The 22415-nt window shown below is 36.3% G+C and overlaps 1 protein-coding gene across 1 annotated transcript in view; it reads right to left on the reverse strand.

Annotated features, from left to right (window-relative positions):
* ARIH1 (ariadne RBR E3 ubiquitin protein ligase 1) overlaps positions 1-22415 on the reverse strand; it is a 120997-nt gene that overhangs the window by 67594 nt on the left and 30988 nt on the right. Inside the window, exon 2 of the mRNA XM_019659600.1 lies at positions 7247-7314. Coding sequence (XP_019515145.1) covers positions 7247-7314 — 68 coding nt within the window. The remainder of the gene's footprint in view (positions 1-7246; positions 7315-22415) is intronic.

A 22415-nucleotide genomic window follows, 5' to 3' on the forward strand; every position in this document is an offset into this window, starting at 1 on the left:
CCGGGAAGAGCGCAATGATGGTGCCAACTTGGGCCAGTGAAGCAATGTCCTCCACAACTAGACTGAAGAACAAAACGACAGCAACTTGTCTGTTCCCATCCCCCCAATTCCCCAATAAAAATCTTAAAAAAAAAAGTTATTGGAGCTTGGATGGGATGTGTTGCCACACCACCATACTCGCTTGACCTTGTGCCATCCGACTTCCACTTGCTTCGTTCTCTTCAGAATTCCCTGCGTGGTATAACGTTCAATTCAGATGAGGCTGTAAATCAGCACCTTGTTCAGTTTTTCACAAATAAAGCAGGTCCTTCTAGGAACGAGGAATTAAGAAGCTCACTGAAAGATGGCAAAAGGTTATCAAACAAAACGGGCAATATATCGATTAATATTTGTTTTTATATCAATAAATGACCTTTGAAATAGACAAAATACGTCATGACTTTTCCAACAACCCAATAATTGTCACATCTCATATGTTCCTTAAACTTCCTCCACACCATTTGTTTTCTGAACCTGAAATGCCCAGGTTTCCACATCCCTCATCCCTTCCAAGTCCAATCAAATGCCATCTCATTAATAAATCCTTTCCCACCTAAGTCAGAAAGAACCTTTAATACACTCCTGTAAAGCTTTACCTTTAAGTACCTCAGAGGTACAGACTGTATGATACATTTTTGTACCTCTTCATCACCAAACCTCTGTTCAATGTCTTACACATAGCTAATATTGAAAAACATTTTTCAATATTATGTAGTGAAGTAGCAGAGACAACAGAAGGGATAAGGAAAACCCCAGTATACTGTAGAAGAATAGTGACAAGTGCCCTCACAAAAGGCACGTTTCTGACTAACCAAATTTACTTTCATATACCAGGCGTTAACTGTGAAACAATGTATTATTACTATTGTGGCTATTATAGTAACATACAAGTGCTAACTCTACTACCACAAAAATGATATAGGATCAAAGCCCAGATGAAAAGGTCGGCCGTAAATAAGTAGGCCAGATACAGTCATTGCTGCAGTTCTGATTCTCTGATATGCTCTGTTTTTGCTTCATCTGAAGGAGGATGGGAAGAATCTAATGAGTAGAGAAAATTCTATTTAGTTTGTAAAACTTAGAAGTTAATCGAAAGAGTCAAAAAGCAGAAGGCTGGGTAAGAAAGAGAATGACAAATGTCTGGAAAGCTGCTATGAGAGATAAGAGACCAAAAAGTTAAAATGGTCCCTTATGCACCAGCCTCTCCTCCCCCTCCCTTCACCAAACTTTATTTTTAAAAAAGAATAAATCACTCATATTAAGGGTCAGGACAAATTTGTTTAAATTGTGGACTAGAAGTCTGGGAAATTACTGGCAGGAATCTATTAACTCTATTTCCCTCACTGGACAGGGACTATGGCTCACTAATTAATAAAAAAGAACAACAATGATATGCCTGGCATAAGGAAATGAGAAAAGGCAGTAAAGGGGAGGAAATTTAAAATACTGCACAATTGGGCCAGCCGAGTGGCTCAGTTGGTTAAGAGCTCGCTCAAGAGTTTGAGCTCTGAGCAACAGTGGTTCGAGTCCCGGCCCAAGCTGAGCAGCTGCTGAGCTGCCAACAGGTGGCAGGATGGCTCAGCTAAAAAAAAAAGAGTCACCAAGTGACAGCTAAAATACTGCACAATTTTGACTAGGATCAGATTTATCTTCAAGTATGTCAAAATGAATAGAAATGATACTTGAATACATTCTGTATTACCAAGTGGAAAGCAAGGTTTTTTAATGCTATGTAACAACAAATACTGGCCATACTGTCTACCTTTCCTTTTGATTCCTGGGATTCTAAATAGTTACAAGATTTTTATACTTCATCATCCTTAATTTTTATACTCAAGAATTGGGAAGTGCACAGTGTCACTGAAACTAAGCCTCCTTACATTCGGTTTTTTTCTTATCATTTTTTCAAGGGTATTAAGATGGGGCGGGGAAGGAATGGAGAGGGGTGTGGGCATTGGTATTTTTTTTTGAGTTCTCAGGTAACTCTAATAAACAACCACTTCAACAGTTTATCAGTTGATTCTCTTGGGTTTCCTAGGTAAATGATTTACTGTCTAACATAAAATTTCTCTTCCTTTCTAATCTTCATACCACTTTAATTTTCCAAGTATTATTTTATCAGAACTTTCAATACATTTACAACGGTGGTGACATCTTGTTTAATTTATTGGGTTTGCTTCTAATGTTTCAACATTAAGTATAATTTTGTGGTGGATTATTAGTTGATGCCCTTTATTGCAATAAGAAATTACCTTTGTAGTTTGGTAAAAATTGTTCTTTCTAAATCATGGATAAATGCACAATATTAAATGCATTATTGGCATTTATTATGATTGCTTTTCGGTTTCTCTGCACTAACCTGTTAAAGTAGTAAATGCTCTAGATGAGTTTTTTCCCCCAATGGTGACCTATTCTTCCTTCCATTCCTAGGAGAAATCCTACTAGGCCATAAATTCATTCAGCATCTATGTTTCTATATTGACAAAAGTGGTATATACAGTGTTCATTTATAATTTTGAAATATTTTTCCCATCTGGAATTATGCATTTATTTGTGCCTTCCCGTACTCCCATCACATTTGCCAGCAATTTATTCCCCCTTTTCCATACAGACTTTACTTTCTTAGAGCAGTTTTAAGCTCACACCAAAACTGAGCAGAAAGTAGAGTGTTTCCATATACCCCTGCCCGCCCCCCCCACCATCAGCATCACCCAACAGTGGTACAATTGGCACAACCAATGAACCTATGCTGATACATCACTATCACCCAAAGCTCATCATTTACATTAGGGTCCACTTTTGGGGTTGTACATTGTATGTGTTTAGACAAACGTATAGTGACATTTTCCTACCATAACGATTTCATACAGAATATTTTCACAGCCCCCAAAATCCTTTTGGGTCTGCATACGCATTCCCTCCACCACCACCAGCCCCTACTAACAACTGATGTACTTTTTACTATCTCATAGTTTTGCCTTTTCCAGAATGTCATATAGGTGGAATCACACAATATGCAGCCTTTTCAGAATGGCTTCTTTGTACTTAGTAATAGGCATTTAAGGTTCCTCTGTGTCTTTTCATGACTTGAGAGTTCATTTCTTCTTAGCACTGAATAATATATTACGTTGTCTGGAGGTGCCAAATTTATTCATCCATTCACCTACAGAAGGACACCTTTTGTTCCGAGTTTTGGCAATTATGAATAAAGCTGCGATGAACATCTGTGTGAAGGTTTTTGTGTGGAAGTAAGTTTTTAACTCATTTGTGTAAATACCAAGAAGGCTGACTGCTGGACTGTATGGATCAAGTTTGTTTAGTTTTGTAAGACACTGCCAAACTGGAAGCAAAATGGCTATACCATACAATTTTGCATTCTTCACCAGCAATCCATGTGAGTTCCTGTTGCTCCAATCCTCACCAGCATTTGGTGGTGACAGTGTTTTGGGGTTTGGTCATTCTAATAGGTGTAGAGTGGTACCTCATTTTAATCAGCAATGTCCTAATGGTATAAGATAGTGAGTAACACTTCATATTCTTGTTTAACATCTATATATCTTTTCGGTGAGGGATCTTATTTAGATTTGTGCCCATGTTTTAAATGGACTGTTTTTCTATTATTGGGTTTTAAGAGTTATTTGTATATTTTGGATAACAGCCTTTTATCAGATGCCATTTGCAAATATTTTCTCCCTGTCTGTGACTTGTCTTCTCATTCATTTAATTCCTTTTTAAAATCCATTTCAAAGAGCGATCTTTTTGTTTTACTTATTTAATTTTGCTCTCAATTACAGTAATGTTGGTGTATCTTAAATATCTACTCTACTTTCTTTGGGTTTATTTTGTATTTTTCTAACTTCCTATTTCAAAGGCTTAGTTTGTTTTCTACCTCTTTTTCTCTTTCTTATAAAAATATTAATACTGTACATTTCCCTGTACCTCTTCAGCCACACTCCTTATTTGTATGTACTCTCATTATTTTTAACTATTTTAGTAATTTCATTTTTGTTTTTTAAGAATTACTTGGAAGTGTGAGACTAGAATGCATATCAATTCTCCTTGGAATTTATTATAGCCTAGAATGTGACCAATTTGAAAATAATATACTTGGAAGAGTACCAAATACCAAAACATATTTTAAATTCTATGTTTACTTATTGATAAACAGTCTAAAATAAAACAGTGTAATAGTTATATGTCATGAGAGATAATGGAGAGGTAGCATCTACAAAACAAAAATGAAGTTATTAAAGTGAATAAAGTTGGATACTGTTGAAATAAAAATTCAAGATGGCTAAATAGCAGAATGGATGCAGAAAATAAATGAACAAACAAAACAGAAATAGACTTACAGATACAGAGAACAAACTGATGGTTGCCAGAAAAGGGGGGTTGGGGAGCTGGGTGAAAAAGGTGAAGGGATTAAGAAATACAAATTGGTAGTTACCAAATAGTTACGGGGATGTAAGGTACAGCACAGAGAATACAGTCAATAATGTTGCAACAACTCTGGATAGTGCCAAGTGGGTACTAGACAAATTGGAGGAAATCACTGCATAAATTATATAAATGTCTAACCACTATGCTGTATACCTGAAACTAATATAAAGTGATACTGAATGTCACCTGTAGCTGAAAGAAATAATTTTTAAAAATTTTAGAAGTTTTTCAATTTCTCTGTAAAATGGTGTATTCAAATCAGAATAAAATTCCTGATGAGTTAAAAAAAAAAAAAGCAAGTTAGTGAATTAAAGGTAAGCCTGAAGAACTTTCACAGACTAGAGTAAAAAGACAAAGATGGTAAGTATAGAAGAAATATTTTGAAAAAAAATCAGAAGACCTGGAAAAGAGATCAAGAAGTTTCAACATGTGACTAACAGGAATTTCAAAAGCATTAAAGAGAATGGAGAGAGGGTAGGTAACACTGAAAAAAATAACAGCTAGGAATTTCCTCAAACCAAAAACATGAGCCCTCTGACTTAAATAGCCCAAAGGCTATGTTTTCAAAACCCACCCCAAAATCTCAAAATATTAAGGATTTCTCTTAGAATACTCAAAATTTTATCACATATGAAGTTTGACTTAAATGACTAAGGATATAGCTTAGAGGGGAAAAAAGGTAAATTTGGAGAAAATGGTGGGATACAAGAAACAAATTAGAAAAAACAAGCTAAACATACTGAGTAAAAATACTTAACATCAAATGAAAAATTCAAATATCAATCAAGCTGTAAGAAGAAAGAACAGAGAAGAAAACTATGCTACAATTTTTGTCTTGTGCAAGGCATGGATATAAACACTGTAACAAATTAAATATTGTTACAAACACAGTTTTAACATAAAATTTGTATGCAAATACAAATTTTAAGGATGGCCACTAGAAAGAGTAAAATGAAGTATATAACTTTGAAATTATTGGGCAGGGGAGAGAAACTTGATCAAGGCAACTAAATAACCAAAGGAAAAACACGGTAAATATAAAGCACAACTTACAAAAGCAGTAGTTAAATCTAAACATATTAGTAATCATAAAATAGAGTGTGGCAGGGCTAGTATCAGACAACATAGGACATTATATGAAACTCATTAAATGAGACAAAAACAGTGCATACTGACTTTAAAAGATTTATGGGTACCCAATAACATATCTTCAGAATATATAAAACAAACCCTGAAATTAACAAGGAAAAACTGAAAAGTTCACACACTCATGGAAGTTTCCCAGGAGCCACCTCCTTTTTAATTCATACTTACCACATTTAAACACAAAATTTATTTGAAAAATGCTTTTAGCAGTGTCAATGGTATTATAGAATTCAGAATGTCTTTGGAGAAATACATTAATAAGAAACAAACTGTAAATAAGTCTAGTTCACTAAAAGAGTATCAGATAAAAACAATGAAAACATCTTTTCCTAATAGAGGTATCATAAAATAAGCATGAAAATAAATGTTACCAAACTTAAGAAATACCGCTGACTTCAAGGGATGGTAAGATCCATGTGGGGGCGGGGGGGATTTACACTAGTCAAGGAGCATTTTATTCTTCACGAACCCTAGGAAAGCTGCATGGTTGGTATGTGTTTAAGAAGATAAACTTTCAAATCCAACAAACTTGAGTTTGAGTGCTAACTCCTTGTGTTACAAACTAAGGTAAATACATTAAGCTCTAAGCCTTAGTTTCCACAACAATTAAGTAGGTATAACAGTTTCTAGCCCCATAAAGCTATCAATAAGATAAAATGAAATAATTCCTGGCACAGAGGGCTCAAAAACTGATAGTTATTATCGTCACTATTAAATTGTATTTAGGGTACAAGGTATGACAACTTGGGGAATACTCTTGGTATTATCCAGTATCTGTTTTACAAAGGGCTTTCAGTTTTAAAATCAAGCGAGAAATATTTTTCATTTATTTCTCACAATATTTGGGTTCTCAGTTCCCAATAACTAGTTGTAATTTTTTTTATTAAAATGTGGATTGCTATTTTTAGGCTGATAGAATAAGGCTGAAAGAATAAACAGAGGCTGTCACCCTGCCACCTTAACAAGTGCTCCAAATTTCCAATCTAAGGAAGAGAAAAAGATTCAGAATGGCATTAGTACTGTCATTCTCCAGTCCCAGTAATTTCTTCCTTCTTAGAACTAGAAATATTTTTAGAGAGAAAACACAAAAACTATCTAATGGACTATAATCCTGCACTGAAACCTGAAAACCAGTGCAAACAGCTGCTTTGGTGGCCAGGATACCCTGATAAACTTATTTGTTTGTATTGAATAAATGTGATTAATATGCCTAACAGATTTAAAGGCTTATGGGCAAGAAATTTTAAGTAATTAAAAGATCTTATTCATGTGCTACAAGAATATTTCAAGCACTTTAAAAAAAACCTACCTTTAGTTCTCAGTATTCAAAAGAATATATATATGTAAAAAGAAGGGGGAAATAAAGAAGATAATGAAGGAGAGCCCCCACCTTATCTCCAAAATAGAATAAGAAATATTAAGCCTGAGTTCTCTTAACACTAAATTTATTGCAAAATTTACAGATGGGGAATACAAGAGATTAAAACAGATACCACTTACACATTGGTTTGTTCATATACTGGTATATAAACCATTAATTTCTTACTTGCTTCTTGTAATTTCTGTTCAGCGGGCTTTCTGTGTTACTTCTACATACAAAGCTGACATGACAGTTCCTTACCTTTCCATTAGCTTCTCTTTATCCCAATTGAAGTGGCTAAGGAGTATTCTTGTGATAGTTGCTGGATTCTAAAGAAGGGGGGAAAAAAAAGTCATTTTAAGGTAACAGCACTTCATTGACATTTACTGAATTTTTAGGTTGAATTCAAATTTCTGTAACATCCACCCAAATTTCCTTTCCTAAGATATTTCTTTATTCCCCTAAGAAAATACAAAATTTTAATTATGAGATCAAGATTATTTAAAAATAGTAAGCCACACTAATATGGCAGGTTTCTACAGGATTCTAAAGCAGAATTCAAAATGAGCCAAAAAGGAATTGAAAAATTATTGTATTAAATCAAGCACTAATTAAAATTAACTTTTTTTGCAATTAAGATTTGACAACTGGGCCGGCCGAGTGGCGCGATGGTTAAGAACTCGCTTGGGATGCCAGAGGGCCCCGGTTCGGATCCCACATATGAGGGCCAGTGACACTGCCCTCTACAGCTAAGATGCTGAACAACAGCTCAACCTGGAGCTGGGCTGCCGTGAGTCGCTGGCGACGGCGTAGGCTGCAGCCCCTGTGGCAGTGGGTTGCCATGGGCTACCGTGTGTAGCCAGCAGCCAGCAGCCACAGTGAGCGGCCGTCCAGAAGCCGGCGACTGATCTGCCTCGCCAGGGAAGAGCGCAATGATGGTGCCAACTTGGGCCAGTGAAGCAGTGTCCTCCACAACTAGAGTGAAGAACAAAACGACAGCAACTTGTCTGTTCCCCTTCCCCTAATTCCCCAGTACTGTTCCCATCCCCCCAATTACCCAATAAAAAAAAAATCTTAAAAAAAAAAAAAATAAATAAATAATGAAAATATTTAAAAAAAAAAAAAAAGATTTGACAACTGCCACAATCACACACTATTAATCGACAAAATTTCTAACATCTTAGGTACTGAATAGTTCAAATGACTTCAAACCATTTTTAAATCAGAAGATCCTTCAGAGATACGTATTTAATGAAAAATGACAAAATATCTTTACTGTGTAATAATTTATGGACTATAATCTTAGGTAGTTACTTCATTTCAAGAAGGAAAAGCCAATATGAAATAAAAACTTTACTGCCCTATCATTCAGTACTGTCACAAATATTTCCATTTCCCATGAAACTAGTGAGTTTACTATTTGGGTACAGAATTATAACTTAAAATGCAATGGGACCTAAGAGATGAGTTAAGATTTAACTCGTTCAAAGATACTAGAGCTAAAAAAAAAAAAGAAAGAAAGAAAGATACTAGAGTTGGTTACAATATCAGGGTTGGCTTATTTGGATTTCATGTATAATTTTATTACATCAAATAACATTTCAAAAAAGGTCTCTGTACTTCAAATACTCATTTCTCCACAGACTGCAGTATTAACTACTAATTTAGTTAAAAAAGTAATCCTTTATATAAAAATTATGTCATGAAAGAAATCTCCACCAGTTATTCTCAAAAATATAATTTGTCACAGGAAAAATACACGCATACCCATACACACCCCAAAGCCTAAGATGCATACATGGTAACTCCCATGCACCCACCACTCCAGGCACAATTAACTCATCCATTAGTATTCCTTACTTCTTGGACCCAAACCTCCTAAGAATCCTCCTCTAACACAGCACTCCAGACAGACACCAACAACATACAAAAGTGATGTAATATGTGAAAAGAAACCTATGAACTGATCCTCAATTATGTGTTTACTTGTACTGAATATATAGACATTGTCATGCCTAGCTCTTTCTTAGAAATGTAGTTCAATTCATTTTTTTTTTAAACTCAGAATTTGATAACAGGTATTCACAACAGGATTTACCTACAATTTAAATAAAGTTATTCATTTAGATATAGTCATATGTAAAATAAGGGCAATAATCCTATCAATTGGGAGAATTAAGTCTAGTAGTATTCACTAGAATTGTGTAGCTAACTTGGTGGCACCCGATACACTATGTATTTTCTGCCACTAGACAGAGTGCTTCCGGAAAAATGATTCGGAAATTAAGTCTTAACTTGCAAAGAGAGAAAAGGGAGAGGGGGGAAATGCCCTCTTGACTTGAAGCTGGTGCCTTTTCTGTATCTGAGTTCCAATATCATAAACTGGTTCCAGTCACAGGTTCCCAAACCTGCTAACAGTTCATCAAAAAGCACTGTGGAAAGTTGTTAAAACAGATTCCTAGGTTCCACTTCCACATGTTTATTTATTAGGTTTGGGATAGGGCTCCCCAAATGTGTTCATCACCAATACTATATTGCACATATGTGCTCAAAAGTTTTTCCCAATAGGATGTTACTGAAAAAAATTTGTCTAAACCACAATGCTATGATAATGCCAAAATATATTCTGCCAAGGCTCTACGCTATGGGGTAGGAGGAAACCACTATTTCAGTACAGCTGGCTCAAATCATTTACGTGCACTGCATGTAAGGAAAGGCAATGAGGGAATATTTATTGTGCATCTACTACTGTATGTCAGGCCCTGTATTTTATACATCTATTTTAGTTCTGAAGGCACTCTGTAAGATATAGATACATCCATCCTATTTTAAATACGAGAAAACTGACTAGGTTCCAAAAGGTTACAAAAATTACCCAATGCCATGCAACTCACTAAGTGGAGTAGTTGTGAATTCTAGCCAAGTACAATCTTGATCTAATATTCCCTCAATTATTCCATGTAGTAGAACCTTAAGGAATATTACAGAGCTCACTGAACTACTAGTCATATGTCTAAACATCCTTTATAACCTCCACCAAAGGGTAATTCAGGAGACAGGAGAACAGAATGACAGAATGCTAAGAGGCACAAGGGAGCTTTCTGAGGGACTGAAAATGTGGTATTTCTTGAATGTGACGGTTGATTATTTACCAAAACTCATACTATACCCTTAAAATGGGTACATTTAGTCTTATTAAAAATCATACATCTGATTCATTTAAAAACAAACGACCTGACTTCTGGTGCTGGCCAAGATGGAGTAATAAACTCACTGTAATGTCTCTCTACTACTGATCACAACTAAAAATCCTGGACAAAGTACAACTGACAGAGCACTCTGAAAACTAAATAACAGCAGGCAAACTGTGGAGGGAAGTGAAGAACAACCAATAAGGTAGTGGTGAGTATACTGTTTTTTTCTCCTTTATTTCCTGGCTTTGAAACAAGGGTGGGCCAAACAGGGAAACGATGGAGGCACGATCAGCAAAAACGGAGAGAAGTGTATCTTTTTGGCGAGAGGACGAGGGCAAAAGGCTCCTGAAGGATGTGAGGAGAATACTTTTTCTTTTTCTCCTGTTTCTCCCTGCCCTGTGCTGAGGCCAGCCCTGGCCATGAAACCACACTGCTACAGAGTGACGACTAAAAACCACAGGAGAAAAATCACTGCTCTGAACAGAGGAATCAGGAAGAGGGCCCCTGTGAAAAGAAGAGTGTGGAGGAGTCCCAATTCTTTTCTTTTATTCCTCTTGCCACTTCATCTCAAGGCATGACAGACAGGAAACGAAAACTGAGAGAATTCCATGTTTGTGGCTATAGGAATGAAGAAAAGTGCCCCTGAAGCCAGAGAGCGCATGGGGAAATCCCTGAAAGCAAGGCGGAGAAGTAGACCCCTAATTCTGTGTATGGACTGAGTCCAGGGCTCCCCTGCAAGTTGTGCATGTGTGAAACACAGACAGAAAGTACAGGAGAGGCTTTCAGAACACAACTACGCATATAATAGAAATCACTGCCCAAGTGCTAGACAACCTAAATGGGAATAGGAGGGGCAAATTCAACACAGCAAAGTCTTTTTTTTTTTTTTTTAAGATTTTTATTGGGGAATTGTGGGGATGGGAACAGTGCTGGGGAATTGGGGGAAGGGGAACAGACAAGTTGCTGTCCTTTTGTTCTTCAGTCTAGTTGTGGAGGATGTTGTTTCACTGGCCCAAGTTGGCACCATCATTGCGCTCTTCCCTGGCGAGGCAGATCAGTCGCCAGCTCCTGGACGGCCGCTCACTGCGGCTGTTGGCCGCTCACGCTGGCTGCTGGCTACACATGGTAGCCAATGGCAGCTCACTGCCACAGGGACTGCAGCCCACGCCGTGACGGCGACTCACAGCAGCCCAGCTCCAGGTTGAGCTGTTGTTCAGCATCTTAGCTGTAGAGGGCAGTGTCACTGGCCCTCATATGTGGGATCCGAACCGGGGCCCTCTGGCGTCCCAAGCGAGTTCTTAACCATCGCGCCACTCGGCCGGCCCAACACAGCAAAGTCTTTGAAAAATGAACAGATAATGGAACCACTGCCTACAGAAAGTGAGAAAGGCTTAAAAAGTTATAACTTAACTGGGTTGTCTTGCTTACCTAAACAAAAAAATCCTCACCATTCTCTAAAGGATTTTAACAGGATGCCGAATAATACAACATAATATTCCAAATGTCCAAAACAGAATCCAAAATTATCAGATACAGAAACTAAAAACCCTGACCAATTCTCAAGGGAGAAGGCAATTAAGAAGCAGAACCTTAGATGACTCAGATGTTAGAATTATCAGACTTTTAAAGCAGCTATTAAAATCATGACCTGTTAGATAAAGGTAAACACCTTTAAATGAATTAAAGAAATTCTTAGGAAAGAAATACAAACTCTAAAAAAGAACCAAATAGAAATTTTAGAAATAAAAGACATACAAGTTCATTGGACGGGCTCAAGAGAAGAAATGACGTCTCAAAGGAGTCAGTGAACTTAGGAGATATATCAATAGAAAATGATCCAATCCTAACAACAGAAAAACAATTTTTGCTTAAAGAACAGTCTCTCAGGGCCCTGTGGGATAATACTAAATAGCTGCCAGCCTAGAATTCTATATTCAGTGAAAGTATAGTTCAGGAATGAAGATTAAGATATTCTCAGACAACAGAAAACTCATTGCCAGCAGATGTGCTCTAAAGGAAATGCTAAAAGACGTTCCTCAGGTGGAAGAAAAATGATACCAGAGGGAAACCTGGGATTTCAGGAAAGAAGGAAGAACAACAGAAGTAGTAAATGTTAGGTAAACATAAAAATGACTTTTCTCCTTATAAGTTCTTAAAAACATACAAAACTGTTGAAACCAAAAATTATAATGTCATGGTGAGGGGTAAGGGTTAAATGTATATAGATGTTATACATATGACAACTATAATAGAAAGGGACTGGGAGAAAAATCATTTATATAACTGTAAGGCTTCTATGTTTTAGCTGTATTGATAAAATATTAATTCTAAATAGAATTGTAAAGACTTAAATATTTGTATTATAATCCCTAGAGCAACAACTAAGAAAAAAAAGAAGACCAAGAGATATGACTAAAAAAAACCAATAGATACATGAAGTGGAATACTTCTAAGATTTCAATCCAAAAAAAAAAAAGCAGAAAGGGAGAAACAAAGAAAAGTAATTTAAAAAGGCCTAAACGCAACCACATCAACAATTATATTACATGTAAATTGTAAAAAAAAGTTTAAGACAGATATACAAATATTGAATCATTATGTTGTACACCTGAAACTAATGTTATATATCAATTATACCTCAATTTAAAAAAAAGAAATGAAATTCTGCTAAATAAAGACAGCTTAGTGTTTTTTAAAAAGGCAAAGCTATATCTTGTTCATAAAACCCATTTTTCAAAGTTATGATAGAGTTTAAAAGTAAAAGGATGAAAAAATATGTATCATGCAAAACACTAGTCAAATTAAAGCCACAGTGGCTATATTTGTATCTAAACTTCAGAACAAGAAAAATTACCAGTGATAAAAGAAAACACCTTACAATGGTAAAAGGTCAATTCACCAAGAAAACATAACAATCTTAAATGTCTGCACCTAACAACAAAGCCTAATAATAAAGCAAAAACTGATAAATCTGAAAGAAAAATAGACCAAATCCACAATTATACTCAGAGATTTCAACAATACTCTCACAGTAATCCACTGAACAAGTAGACAGACTACCTGGAAATTAAATAATCTTCTACTAATAACAAAGGGGTCACGGAAGAAGTCTTGAAGGAATTTAGAAAACATCTTCAACTAAAAAAAATGAAAATACAACATATCAAAATTTGTGGGATGTAGCTAACATTGTTTAGGGGGAAAGTTACAGCATTAAAAGGTTATATAAAAAAAGAATTAAAGTCACAAATTTTTTTTAAAGGACAAACTAAACCTGCAGCAACCAGAATAAAGAACAGAAGTCAATGAAACTGAAAACAGAAAAACAAGAGAAAATAAAACCAAAAGCTAGTACTAAAATCAACAGAACTCTAGCAAAGGGTAACCAAGATAAAAAAAGACACAAATCACCAATATCAGAAATGAAAGGGAAATATCAGTACAGATCCTATAGACATTAAAAAGGATAATACTACTACAAACAACACTCTGCTCATTAATTCACAACTTAGACGAGGTGAATCAATTTCCTTAAAGACACTATTAAAATTCACTAAAGAAATAGGTAACATCAATTTCCTACATCTGTAAGACAAACCAAATGGGTAGTTAAACATTTCCACACAGAAAACTCAAGACCCAAATGGTTTCATCGGTAAAGTCTACCAATCCTTTCAGGAACCAAAAAATATCAATTCTACACAATATCTTCCCCCCCAAAAAAAGGAGAACAATTCCCAATTTCTATTATAAGACCAGCATCACCCTGATGTAAAAATCAAAGACAAAGAAACTACTCTATGAACAAAAGATGTCAGCAAAATATTAGGAAATCAAATCCAGCAATATATAAAAAGGATAATTTACACCACAACAAAGTGGGATTTATCCCAGAACTGAAGGCTGAAATCAATATTGCCCCTATTAACAGCCTAAAGAAGAAAAACCACAAGATCTTACTTATCAAGAGGATGCAGAATAGGCCTGACAACCAACATTCAGTACTAATAAAAACCTCTCAGCAAATTCGGAATAGAAGGGAATTTCCTCAACTTGGTAATCTACAAAAAAAAGTTACAGCTAACATCATACGTACTGAAAAAAGACTATGATTTTCCCCTAAGATATGGAACACGGCGAGGATGTTCATTTTCACCACTTCTATTCAACATCACATTGGAAATCTTACAAATGCAATAAGGCAGAAAAAGAAATAAAAGGCATAGAGACTACAAAGGAAAAAAGAAAGCTGTCTCCAGTCACAGATAACATGACTGTACATTTAGAATATTCCATGGATCTACAAAAAGTTCCTAGAACTACTGAGTTTAGCAAGGTCTCAGAACACAAGACCAATAATCATTTTAAAACAACAGTATTTTTATATACTAGCAATGAATAACTGAAAATCACACAAAAATTAAAGTACCATTTACAATAGCACCAAAAAAGGCCTGCCAGTGGCTCGGTTGGTTAAGAGCTCGCTCAAGAGTGCAACCTCTGAGCAACAGCGGTTCGAGTCCTGGCCCAAGCTGAGCTGCCACTGAACTGCCAACAGGTGGCAGGATGGCTCAGCTTTAAAAAAAAAAAAAGATATGCTACAATAGCACCAAAATATGAAATATTTTAGGTATAAATTTAACAAAATACATGAAGTATCTGTATGCTGAAAAACACTGATGAAGGAAAAATGTAAAACCCTAAATAAGTGAAGAGATATACCATCTTCACGGACTTAGAGACTCAATAAAAGTTGTCTGTGGGGAACTGGTTCCAGGACCACCCAGATACCAAACTCTGAGGATGCTCACTCAAATCATTGGTGTTGAACAATGCATACAGTTGGCCCTCCACATCCCACAGATTCCCAACCGCGGACTGAAAAATACTGTTTTCAAACCTCAGTTGGTTGAATCTGCAGATGCAAAAACCACGGATATGAAGGGCCCTATGTAGTTAAAATATTAATTCTTCCCAAATTGATCTATATATTCAACTCAATACCAATCAAAATCCTAATGAGGTTTGGAAAAAATTACTACCTGATTTTAAAACATACTATAAAGCTTCAGTATTGGCAAAAGGATACACAGATCAAAGGAATGGAAGCCAGAAATAGATTCACATAAATATGTCAAAAGTGATTTATTACAAAGGTGATAATTCAATGGGTTAATTCAAACAGTGCTGGAATAATTAAGACATCTATATTTTTTTTAAAAATCAGCTTTAACCTATACTCCAGACTTCATACAAAATTCATGATGGATCATACCCAAATGTAAAATCTAAGACTAAAACTTGTAGGAGAAAATCTTTGTGGGTTAGGCAAATAGCTCCTAGAATGAGAAAACACCACAGACTGTGAGAAAATATTTGCAAGCCACATATCTGACAAAGGACTTGTATTTAGAATATATATATTTTAAATATCTTAAAATCTAACAAGAAAACAAAAAAACCAATTTGAAAAATAAGCAAATGATTTCAACAGACACTTCACCAAAGAAAATCTACAGAGGCATAAAAAAAAGTACATGAACAGATGCTCAACATCATTAGTTATTCAGGACACACAAATTGAAGCCACCATGGTACCATTACATGACTAGTAGGATGTGGGGGGAGGGGCGAGGGAGGACCAATCTGACAATCCCAACTGCTACAGAAGATGTGGTGCGACTGGAACTCTCATACACCGCTGGTGGGAATGCAAAATAGTACAGCCAATAGGAAAAAGTTAAGCAGTTTCTTATGAAGTTAAACATGTATTTACTACGACCCCAACATCTCACTAGTAGGAACTGGCCTCAGTGACGTGAAAACTTATGTTCACCCCCAAACTTGTATGTGAATGTTTAAAACAGCTTTATTTTACCTGGCAAAACAATCCAAATGTTCCACAACTTGGGTGTGGAAAAACAAACTGTGGTACATATCCACACAATGGAATATTACTCAGAAATAAAAAGAAGTATTGATATATTCGACAATATGAATCATCTCAAATGCAAATTTTCAGTGAAAGAAACCAGAGTCAAAGGCTACATACCCTATGATTCCATTTCTATGACATGGTAGAAAAGGCAAAACTGTAGGGATGCTGTACAAATCCCTGGTTGCCAGGGAATAAGGGCGTGGAGGGTTTTAACAAACTGGGAAGGGAATTTTATAGGGGTAATGATGGAACTGATCTGTAACTTGATTGTGATGGTAGTTACACAACTCTAGGCATCTGTCAAAACTCATGGAACTGCATACCCAAAAGTATACATTTTATTGTATGTAAATTAAAATATAAATTTAAAATATTAAATTATAAAAATAATCTAACTCATACTAGAGCATCTATAATGGATTCTGACTGTTAAAAGTATGAGTGTCAAAGGACAATGCTGAACAGAAGGAACACAGATGTGAAATTATTTAATGCCAGGTACCTCACATACATTATTTCATTTAATCCTCACATCAATACTTAATGAAAGGCAGATACTATTTACATTTTACAGGTGATGTTAGATAGAGGCTAAGTGATTTGACCTGAAATAAAATAGGTAAATAGGATTTGAATATTAGATGAAATTTATAAAAATTAATGCTTATAGCACCATCTTCTTCAAAGATTCTGATATAACTGCTGTAGGTTGGGCCCTGATGAAAGGAATCTACCTATGTGTGCTACCAAAATTCAAAATAAGTTGAACGGAAAGTCAATTCAAGCTCTTGGTTAAAAAATAAATTAAAAAAAAAACAAAAAACTTTTCATTCTGTTTTTTACTGGTTTTCCTCATTTTTTAAAGATATAAACAAACCACACAAAAAGTTAATTAGCAAAGTAACTATAATTAGAAAACTAATCCTAGCAAGCAGTGCCTTTTAGGACAATAAAGCAACCTACAACCTCAAATCTTCTCTAGTTATAAGCTCTAAAACAATGGCTCACCATTTTGCCTACATGCTAGAATCTTTGGGGAACTTTAAAAACTCCAATACTTGGAATTTGCCACCAACGATTCTAATTCAATTGTTTAGGGTGGGATGACATGAATGTCTGTATTTTTCATCCATGTTTTTTACCTGAAGTTTCCCAAATAACAGTAATATGCAGCGAGAATCAGGAGCTACTACTTCTAAACAGTTTGCCCACTATGGGGGCTCTGAAAAGTAAAGTACATGTGAACTCTCACATGAATATAGAAGTATATTATTATAGTAATTTGAAGTAAATTACATTCTAGGGTTACAGGAGCAGTGTTTGCTTTGAAAGCTCTGTTTTTGCATTTTGCATTTTTATTTATTTATTTTTTTAAAGATTTTTATTGGGGAATTGGGGGATGGGAACAGCGCTGGGGAATTGGGGGAAGGGGAACAGACAAGTTGCCGTCCTTTTGTTCTTCAGTCTAGTTGTGGAGGACGTTGCTTCACTGGCCCAAGTTGGCACCATCATTGCACTCTTCCCAGGCGAGGCAGATCAGTCGCTGGCTTCTGGACGGCGGCTCACAGTGGCTGTTTGCCACTCACACTGGCTGCTGGTTACACACGGTAGCCCATGGCAGCCCACTGCCACAGGGGTTGCAGCCTACGCCGTCGCCGGCGACTCATGGCAGCCCAGCTCCAAGTTGAGCTGTTGTTCAGCATCTTAGCTGTAGAGGACAGAGTCACTGGCCCTCATGTGTGGGATCCAAACCGGGGCTCTCTGGCGTCCCAAGCCAGCTCTTAACCAATGCGCCACTCGGCCGGCCCGCATTTTGCATTTTTAAAAAGTACATATGCCAACTGTCCAAGCTGAGGCTTTAATATCAATGCCCTATCATCCTCTAACTAACCTTTGACCAAATGGCTCTTAACTTTGGTATTACATCAGAATCATCGAGGAGCTTTTAGAAAACTGATGCGCATGACACCCCAGACCAAATACATCAGAATACTGAGGAGAGGAGGGGATTTTTTTATTTTACCCAAATTAAAATACAATATGTCAACCCAAGTCATGACATATTTTTTCTATGTTTTTCATTACAAAAATGTGTCATGACTTTTCCAACAACCCAATACAAGTGCAGAAGGGTAAGAATAAGAAATTTCACATGCAAATTATTTGGAAACACAATAAAGCAAAAATAGCCTACATTTTCCCAAGAAGAGACTGCCTATAACTTATGCTGCACCCACACTTAGTATAATACAGGCATACCTCGCTTTGTTGCGCTTTGCAGATAATGGCATTTTTTAAAAAAAACAAATTAAAGGTTATGGCAAGCCTGTGCCGAGCAAGTTGATCAGCACCGTTTTTCCAACAGCATTTGCTCACTTTATGTCTCTACATCCCATTTTGGTAATTCTCACAATATTTCAAACATTTTCATTATTATTATATTTGTTATGGTGATCAGTGATCTTTGATGTTACTATTGTAATTGTTTCTGACATGCCACAAACTGTGCCCATATAAGATGGTGAATGTAGTCATAAATGTGTATGTTCTGACTATTCCACCAACCAGCCATTTCTCCCTCTGCTTCCTGCCTCCCCTTCCCCTGGCTCTCTCCCTCTTGTAGGGCCTCCCTATTCCCTGAGACACAATATTAAAACTCAGCCAATTCATAATCCTGCAATGGCCTCTAAGTGTTCACATGAAAGAGCTACAAATCTTTCATTTTAAATCAAAGGCTAGAAACAATAAAGCTTAGTGAAGAAGGCATGTCAAAGGCCAAGACACAAAGCTCGGACTCTTGCACCAGTTAGCAAAGTTGTGAATGCAAAGGAAAAATTCTTAAAGGAAATTAAAACTGCTACTCCAGTGAACACAAGAATAGTAAGAAAGCGAAACAGCCTTATTGCCGATATCCAGAAAGTTTTAGTCCAAACAGAACCTACAACATTCCCTTAAGTCAAAGCCTTATCCAGAGCGAGGAGGCCCTACCTCTCTTCAATTCTCTGAAGGCTGAGAGGTGAGGACGCTGCAGGAAAAATTTTGGAAGTAGCAGGGGTTGGTTCAAGAGGTTTAAGGGAAAAAACCATCTCCATAACATAGAAGTGCAAGGTGAAGCAACAAGTGCTGATGTAGAAGCTATAGCTAGTAATCCAGAATATCAAGTAAGCCAAGATAATTAATGAAGGTGGCTACACTAAACAACAAATTTTCAATGTAGATGGAACAGCCTTACATTAGAAGATGACATCTGGGACTTTCACAGATAAAGAGATAAAGTCGATGCCTGGCTTCAAAGCTTCAAAGGACAGGTTGACTCTTGTTAGGCGCTAAGCGGCTGGTGACTTTAATCTGAAGTCAATGCTCATTTACCATTCTGAAAATCGTAGGACCTTTAAGAATTATGCTAAATATACTCTGCCTGTCCTCTATAAATAGAACACAACAAAGCCTGGATGATAGCCTATAGGTTTACATCATGGTTTACTGAATATTTTAAGCCCTCTGTTGAGACCTACTATTCAGAAAAAAGATTCCTTTCCAAATACGACTGCTCACTGACAATGCGCCTGGTCAGCCAAGAGCTCTGATGGAGATGGACAACGAGATTATGTTGTCTTCATGCTTGCTAACACAACATCCATTCTGTAGCCCATCAAGGAGTGATTTTGACTTGCAATCTTACTATTGAAGAAATACATTTTATAAGGCTATAAATAGCTGCCATAGTGATTCCTCTGATGGATCTGGGCAAAGTAAATTTAAAAACTTTCTTGAAAGGAGTCACCATTCTAGATGCCATTATCAACATTTGTGATTCATGGGAAGAAGTCAAAATACCAACGTTAACAGGAGTTTTGAAGACGTTGATTACAAACTTCATGATGACTTTAAGGGTTCAAGACTTCAGTGGAGAAAGTAACTGTAGATGTGGAAATAGCAAAAGAACTAGAATTAGAAGTAGAGCTTAAGGATGTGACTGAATTGCTGCAATCTCATGATAAAACTTTAATAGATGTGGAGTTGCTTCTTATGGATGAGCAAACACAGTGGTTTCTTGAGATGGAATCTACTCCTGGTGAAGATGCTGTGAAGACTGTTGACAACCAAGGATTTAAAATATTACATAAACTTAGTTCATAAAGCAGCAGTGGGGTTTAAGAGGATCGACTCCAGTTTTGAAACAAGTTCTATGGTGGTAAAATGCTATCAAACAGCACTGCATGCTACAAGGGACATTGCTAAAGTGCTAGCCATCACCTGAGCCTTCAGCAAGTTGTAATCTTTATGTAGCAAAAAGTATTTCTTAATTAAGGTATGTACATTGTTTTTTAGACACATGCCATTGCATACTTAAGTGTAAACATAATTTTTCTATTAATTGGGGAATCAAAAAAATTCATGTGGCTTGCTTTGAGATACTCATTTATTGTGGTGGTCTATAACGAAAACCACAATATCTGAGGTATTCTGTATTATGCAGTAATTAAAAAACCAAGAAGAAAATAGTATAGATATGTATGTACTGACATTTAAGGATATCCATGAGATACCACTGAGTGTAAAAAAAAAAAAAAAAAAAAGCAAGTTACCAAGCAGTGTATAATATTGCACTTATGTATTTAAAAAAGAAGTAAATTTCTATGATATATTGATTGTACAATAAAAATTTTTTTTTAGAAGAATATGAAAGCTGTCCCTGAGAGTTACCCCTGGAGGCTGGTTTGGGAGTGGAGTAAAAAGATGTGGGGTTTTTATCTTACTTCATAAACCCATGAATAGAAATTTAAAATATTACTTTTATAAATTAACTATAAACAGCATAGGCCTTGATACTCAAAGTGTGGTTCACAAAATCACAATCAACTGAGAGTTTGTTAAAAATGCAGAATCCTAGGTTTCAATCCACATCTATATTTCAATCAGACCATCAAGTTCCTGAGGTGATTTGTATCCACAATAAAGTTTGAGAAGCACTGATATAGGCTATAGGAAGTGACGTTCTGAGAGGGTGGTTCCACTAACTGTAAAAAATTTCATTTCCAAAAAATACTTCATTTCCTTCTAAGAAGTTATCATGTGTAACTTGGGTATATTTTTTCTTCCCTTTAAAGATATATAAGTATGTTAAGAGCTTTATACTAATAGTCACTAAAAGGCTGTAATATAATTAATGCTTAGTCAATGACATACAATAAATTCTTTATGTATCCTAGGTTCATACAGGACCATATGCAAAATGGAACAGTAGTATTTTGTCACCAAAAGATGCTCTGGACTTGGATCAATCAGGATTTGGTGCAGGTGATGGAAAGCACTAACTAAGTATTCTGAGCTAAGGGGGAGTTAATAAAAGAAAGGACTGACTGAGAAGTGGAGCTGTAAAGCTATGTCTAGAGGAGCGATTCTCAACCTGTGGGACGCGACCCCTTTGGGGGTCGAACGACCGTTTCACAGGGATCGCCAGATACTCGTATGTGGGCGTATCTGCATGTGGGCCTGGAGACGGATAGAGGAGCGGTGTCTTGGTTCCTAAGACCATCGAAAATACGTGTTTTCCGATGGTCTTAGGTGACCCCTGTGAAAGGTTGAGAACCACTGGAAAGGAAATGACACAACATTACACAACTGAATCACCAGGAGCTCTCACCCTAAGTCACCAATGGAACCACTTAATTAAAAAACAAATGGCAGATAGCTGTGATTCAAGGATTAGAAAGCTGCAATCAGGAAGCCACTACAGCCATCACTACCTAGATATCCATGAAGCTAGGTGATGTACACAAAATGACAGTCTAGCTGCTGCCTTTTGTCACAAATGTCTCTTGATAACACAGAAAGGTGAAGAACGGACATGCAATCCTGCATTTTTGCTACTGCAGAAATGGGGGGAGGCAAAAAAGGGAACAAAGATGAACTCCTTTCAAATCTCACACACGCACACATATATATTTGTCAGCTACTTTTTCACATCCAAAACCCTAAATACAAATAGTCTGAGAAATAGAGTTTTTGGCTCTCTAGCCCAGCAATACAGAGAGGTGCTTAGGAGGGTTGAGGAAGATAATCACAAAATTCCCAGATGATTTAAAAACTATATGCATTTAAAAAGAGTTTATAACTAAAGAACACTAATTCCCAAAGTCTCCAGTTTTGAATATTTCTAAGCTACCCTCAAGAGAAGAAAGGTAAAAGACAAAAAAAAAAATTGTTGAGCATAATATTCTTGAGAAGCTTTCCCATTGAAGATGCTTCCTGGAAGATTCAGCAAAAACTTCCCACTTTAACACACTACTTTTTT

The sequence above is a fragment of the Hipposideros armiger genome, unplaced genomic scaffold, assembly GCF_001890085.2.
Source record: "Hipposideros armiger isolate ML-2016 unplaced genomic scaffold, ASM189008v1 scaffold_302, whole genome shotgun sequence".
NCBI lineage: Eukaryota > Metazoa > Chordata > Mammalia > Chiroptera > Hipposideridae > Hipposideros > Hipposideros armiger.